This window comes from Gymnoscopelus braueri (assembly GCF_963280865.1).
Source record: "Gymnoscopelus braueri genome assembly, chromosome: 6".
Classification (NCBI taxonomy): domain Eukaryota; kingdom Metazoa; phylum Chordata; class Actinopteri; order Myctophiformes; family Myctophidae; genus Gymnoscopelus; species Gymnoscopelus braueri.
The window spans coordinates 23,015,034-23,021,033 of NC_137607.1; the positions used below are offsets into that span (position 1 = coordinate 23,015,034).

General features: G+C 41.2%; 1 protein-coding gene across 1 annotated transcript in view; it reads right to left on the minus strand.

The window, feature by feature from the left end:
- The window catches only part of agbl4 (AGBL carboxypeptidase 4), a gene marked incomplete at both ends in the record, with an annotated part of 472,442 nt that extends 467,251 nt beyond the window's left edge, over nt 1–5,191 (minus strand). Inside the window, 2 exons of the mRNA XM_080430494.1 lie at nt 2,253–2,371; nt 5,157–5,191. Of these exons, the coding sequence (XP_080286620.1) occupies nt 2,253–2,371; nt 5,157–5,191 (154 nt within the window). The remainder of the gene's footprint in view (nt 1–2,252; nt 2,372–5,156) is intronic.
- Nucleotides 5,192–6,000: the final 809 nt, after the last annotated feature.

Below are 6,000 nucleotides of genomic sequence, written 5' to 3' on the forward strand. Positions count from 1 at the left end.
TGTCTACTATTTATTTAGAAGAAGGCCGATGCCACCTCAAAAAGGTTGGTGACAGGTGCCTAGGAAAGAAAGTGCAAAATGTTCAGAAGGGGATCTCTGATAAGGACATTAAAGAAAAGGACCCGCACACTGTCTGGAACTATTCGTTAGACCTTCATCATTGTCTGTCCTGATGAAGGTCTAACGACCGAAACGTCGAATAAAGAGCAACATTTTTGTTGTTGTTCCAGACAGTGTGCCGCTCCCTTTCTTTGATGTCCCTGCTGTCTACTATAAAAGCCTATCTTATAAGGAATAACTCCGATATAAACCTAAAAGTTGGTAACTGGTAAATATATAGGCACAAATGATACAGCCATTTAATTTAACAGAATATCTACAGCAGATAACACCTAAATTATGATACTGTGTAAGGCCTATGTTTTTAAATCACACTGATCATCAAACTGATGATGAACGATAACGCTCTGTAAACATGTTGACCATGAGTGATGTGTTGGATGGATTGGATGGATTTTGATTGGCTGTCAGCGTTTCGATCATTCATCAAATGCTTCTGAAAGTAATCTCTAATGATATTGCTCACCACTGTCGTCGTTATAGTTGTGTTGTGGACTCCGCCATCTACTTGAGTTGGGACAATTTATTTATATAGTTATTGTCTCCGCCAGGCCGAAAGGCATGGCGAGAGAGTATGTTTTGCCCCCTGTCCGTCCGTCTGTGTGTCCGTCTGTCCGTCCTTCTGTCTGTGACCAGCTAATCTCCCGGTCGCTGTGAAACTGCACACACACACTCCCTGGATGCCAGAGCAGAACCACCATGAGGCAGACTTTTGCAAAACACATGTTTTGATATTACTCCACGCGAATCAGTACACAGTATCTCTGTAGTTGATCTGTAGATCAACGCGGATCTGTCCGATTTTCCATATTCCATCCTGATTGGCTGAGATTGGCTTCCAAAGTTTGCAGGATTGGTTCGTTTTGAAAAAAATGCCTCAAATTATGAACGCAGCATGCGATTTCCGTGAAATTTTCCACGTAGATTCACACTTGGCCCAGGAAGAAATGCCACTTGAAAACTTTCAAGCCTCATGGTGGCGCTATAACAGGCCGATTCACGTTTTTATATAACTGCACCGATCTGCGTGAAACTTTGCACGCACACTCCATAGAGGCCAAGGAAAAACCTTTGCCCTGCATTTTTCACATATGCCTTTTAGAGTGCCACCAGGAAGCTGACTTTTGTATTTTTTTTGCTCTTACTCCTTCAGATTCTGTCCAAAAATCACGCAAATCGGTACACACTACACTGTATCTCTATAGTCATGTGATCAAGATGGATGTGTCCGATATTTCATATTCCATCCTAACATTGGCTTCCAAAGTTTGCAGGATAGGTCCGTTTTGAACAAAATTCCTCAAATCATGAACGCAGTGTGCGATTTCCATGAACTTTTGCACGTATATTCCCACTAGGCCGAGGAAGAAATGCCACCATTTTCACATTGGCCTGTTATAGCGCCACCAGCAGGTCTAATTTAGCAAACCACATTTTTGGAACAAAATGCTTCAAATCATGAATGCAGTGTCCGATTGCCGTGAAAGGCCTAAGAAGAAATGGCACCCTTTTCACATTGGCCTATTATAGCGCCACCAGGAGGCCATAATAACCTACCTCACCTGGCGGAGACTTGTGCTACGGGGAGCACTTTCTCTAGTTATAGTCATCATTCTGGTTGTGGACAGCCCCTAAAGAAGCTTACACTGAATTCACTTGTCATTGCACCTTAAAATCCTGAGTGTTAATTTAACTCAAGAGTGCAAACACGGAGAGTGTACAAACGGAACCAAATAAAACCGGGAACGTATTGGGTAGCCACTTAAACCATTATTTTACACTTTGGCTATTCAAAAATAGTAATCTACAAGCTCATAGCGTGGCACCAAATGCCGCGCTATGAGCTTGTAGATCTGCTATTTTTGAAAATTCTTGAAAATTTGTGCAATTCTTTGAATATATATTATTTTCAAATGTTTGAATTTTTTTTACTAAAGTCTTTGTTTCTGGGAGGACCCTGGAACAAAATATTTTCAGATGGGGGTCCGCGGCCAAATATATATAATTTTGGGGGTCCTTGACATGCAGTTTGAGCACCACTGATAGTGGTTTCAGAAAACTGTTAGGATTTAGAAGACATTTGTAGAATCGGATCATAGGTCTTAATGGGTTCGGTTCAGTTCAGTACTCACCGCTCTCAAAACAAGCATCAAAGAGCAGGTGTCCTTTCCGCTGAGGTCCTTGGTAACCCGGTGGGGTCATCAGTAGTTTGTTCACATTGCCCACCAAGACCTCCTCTCCCCCAGCCTCACTGCCTGGAACACAAATACACAGTGTAAAAGTATATACAGTACAGTAGTGTTCATTTAACTCAGAGAGTCTATGTTCCTTTGGTAGACTCTCATAGTTACAAATGGACAAATTAACACTGATTTGATTTTTTTTCACAATATTTATTACGTGTGTCCATAGTAAAAAAGTATTTGTTTCATATCAATACACACCACAGTACAGTATATCAGAATACATTCTCCAGTAATTGTCACCTTTGTCTACTGACTGTAATAACTTGCTGAACAAAAAGGGTGTTTTTTGTTTTGTTTGTTTGTTTGTTTGTTTCTTTTTCTATCTTTGAGCATGAACTGGCAAAATAAAATGAATAGAACATATCTTCCATTGGCCTAGGCTAATATAGGCCCATACCAGTGGTTCTCAAACTTTTTCATGACAAGGACCCCCACATTGATATGTATTTGGCCGTGGACCCCCACCTGTAATTTGTTTGTGCCACGGACGCCCAGAAGAGAAAACGTATGTAAAAAAAAATTAAACCATTATTTAACATTTTCCAATACGTTCAAGATTAAAAAATAAATAATAAAAAAATAGCAGATGTACAAGCTCGCTTGTAGATCTACTATTTTTGAGTAGATCCATTCTCAGCCCTGCACCAATCAAAGTTACTGGATTGGTTTAAAGATGGGGACTCAGGGGAGTTAAGAATTCGGAATCTCAACAAAAGACACTGGTGTCTCCATGACAAGAAAGAGACACTGGTGTCTCCAAATTGACAAGAAAGAGACACTGGTGTCTACATATTGACAAGAAAGAGACACTGGTGTCTACATATTGACAAGAAAGAAACACTGGTGTCTACATATTGACAAGAAAGAGACACTGGTGTCTACATATTGACAAGAAAGAGACACTGGTGTCTACATATTGACAAGAAAGAAACACTGGTGTCTACATATTGACAAGAAAGGGACACTGGTGTCTACATATTGACAAGAAAGAGACACTGGTGTCTACATATTGACAAGAAAGAGACAGAGGAGAAAGTGGTACAGTCAGCTGGGGCATTAAGGCCACTGTGGCCTCAGGGCATGCCATGTTTCTGAGGGGCACAAGGCCAAACTGAGGGGCAACGACGGCCATGGCCTTCCTCCCTGAAATTCCTGCCCTGCACCACACTGAGGATTGTTTTCATTGTATGAAAATCGTTTTACAAATGAGGAAGCCCTTGCTTCACCACCTTCTTCAACCCAGCAAATATGTTTTCTATCGCAATAATTAGCTACAGATGGCTTGGTTTGGCTCTTTCGCACTTTGAACGAAGGAAGCAGGATAAGGCGTTCAGACAGCCAACATGCATTAACGTGTCATTCAAAAAAAGTACGACGCTGCTGCAGCTGCACGCAACCCGTCACTTCAAATGAAATTAAACCGTCAGAAGCTGAGAGTTTCTCATATGAGAGAGTATAGTACAAATGGAACCAAGGGACCCTGGAACACTCAGGGTTTTACAATGTAGCTGTGTATGAAGGGATACAGGACAGGTGGGCACTAGGGACGTCTGGGCACCTCCATGTAAAATTGGCTGTTGTCCAAAATGTAAAAATAAATTGTAATATTTGAAAGATGGTCTTAAGTAATGTAAAGTATGCATGATGTGAACATGCAAGGTACATCATTATCAGACTTAATTTTATCCTTCAAATTCTTGTTTATGCCCCCAAAATGACTGGATATACAGGTTTTGTAGCAATTTGTAGTAATTGTAGAAATATTAGACCTTAATTGTCGAATGTTTAAGCATGTTCTAGTCATGCATACATACATATTCCAAATATTACATTTTGGAAATAAATGCCAATTTGACACCGAGGGGCCCACTCTTCCTTGGTGCCCACCTATCCTGTATCCAACAGGATAGGTGGGCACCTCTGTGTTAAATTGGCTATTTGAAAATAGCAGATCTACAAGCTCACAACGCGTCACATCGTGACGCGTTGTGAGCTTGTAGATCTGCTATTTTCAAGTAGCCAATGCATAATAGGGTTAGAGTGCTCATGTGTTTGGGCTTGTTTTCATGGATAGGTGGCCTACCAAGGAAGAGTGGGCACCTCGGTGTTAAATTGGCAATCTTTTTTTCAATTAAGGTCTAAAATTTCTACAATTGCTACAAAACCTGTATATCCAGTCATTTTGGGGCATAAACAAGAAGTTGAAGGATGGAAATTAAGTGTGATAATGATGCACTGTGCATGTTCACATCATGTATACTTTACATTACTTAAGACAATTTTTCAAATATTTTATTTTTTAACATTTTGGACAAAATAGCCAATAGCCAAGAGATGTCCCTATAGTTCCCACCTATCCTGTATCCATCCTGTTACCGTATGAAGAGCAAGTCAGCAGCAGTAGGCATGACTGAGAAACTTCTTTTCAGTTTACTGTCGTTTAGCTACCTATCCATAGAGAGAGGCATGGTCAGGCAACGTTAACTTTGCTGTTAACAGCTAGAATGGAGATGAGAGGACACGGGTATAGTTGTCAACTCCCGTATCGTTGCACTACCAACGCTAGCACACATGCTAAGTGCGTCCCCTCATAATAACAACAGTGACTCTGTTGACATGATGCACCTGCTCGCTAGCATGCTAGTATGCAGCTGGCCGTGTTTGTCAACAATAGAGAAACACCGCGTTGAAGAGACGTGTCGTGCACCCGCTGTTTGTTGTGAAACACCCCAGTCATCACCATGCATTCTCTCTCTCTCCTGTGCAAAGCAGTCATTATGTTATATTTACACACCAGTGTCGCCGTCCCTGGTATTCTCCTCCATCTTCCTCTGCGTTTGTGTTCATTCACTGGAGTCGACGCGGGGTGAGTGTTGCCACGGCAACGCACACGAGGAAAGAAGCGAACGTATGCTCGTGACGTAGTGGCGTGGTGTGGCGTGCGTGGTGCGTGCTGGAGATACAATACAACTGCACGCACATCCACCAACTACTACTACTACTATCACCTCCAGGCTCCATTGAGAAGGACCCAGCTGACAACCAGTAAGGGGAAAAAAAATTCTATTTCCATCACAAGTGTTACCAATGATACTAATTAATGAAGCCCGATATATTTACTTTGTCTTAACTCCACATAGTGAAAATATATTGCACATCTACACGCCCACAAGGCATTGCAATGCAACCCCTTGCAAGCTTGTAGGACTGCTATTTTTCAATTTAATTTAATTTAATTTAATTTTTACAAAAAATATTATAATTTTTTTTCTCAGGGTTGAATTAAGTTCCATTTAGTGTAGCATCATTATGACCTTTCCAGTAACCTTGCGTCACCAGTCTTTCCACCTCGGAGGAAAGCCTGGTAGGCCTATGCGTTACTAAAGACCCATATGATCCGGTCTAGGCCACGCCTACTGAAAAAAAAAATGGAAAAATAATCCTCTTTCCGGATTGTCGCGTTCTGGTTTTGTGGTGCCGCTTTGTTTTGGTTCCCCAATCCCTATTTAAATGGAATAGAATTTCCCCGTGGGATAATACGGATAATACAGACGCTAAATAGTCTCCGGAAAGTACACTCACATTTTTGTTTAAAAAATAAGCTAAACTACGCCGCATCAAGGATTTTATTAGG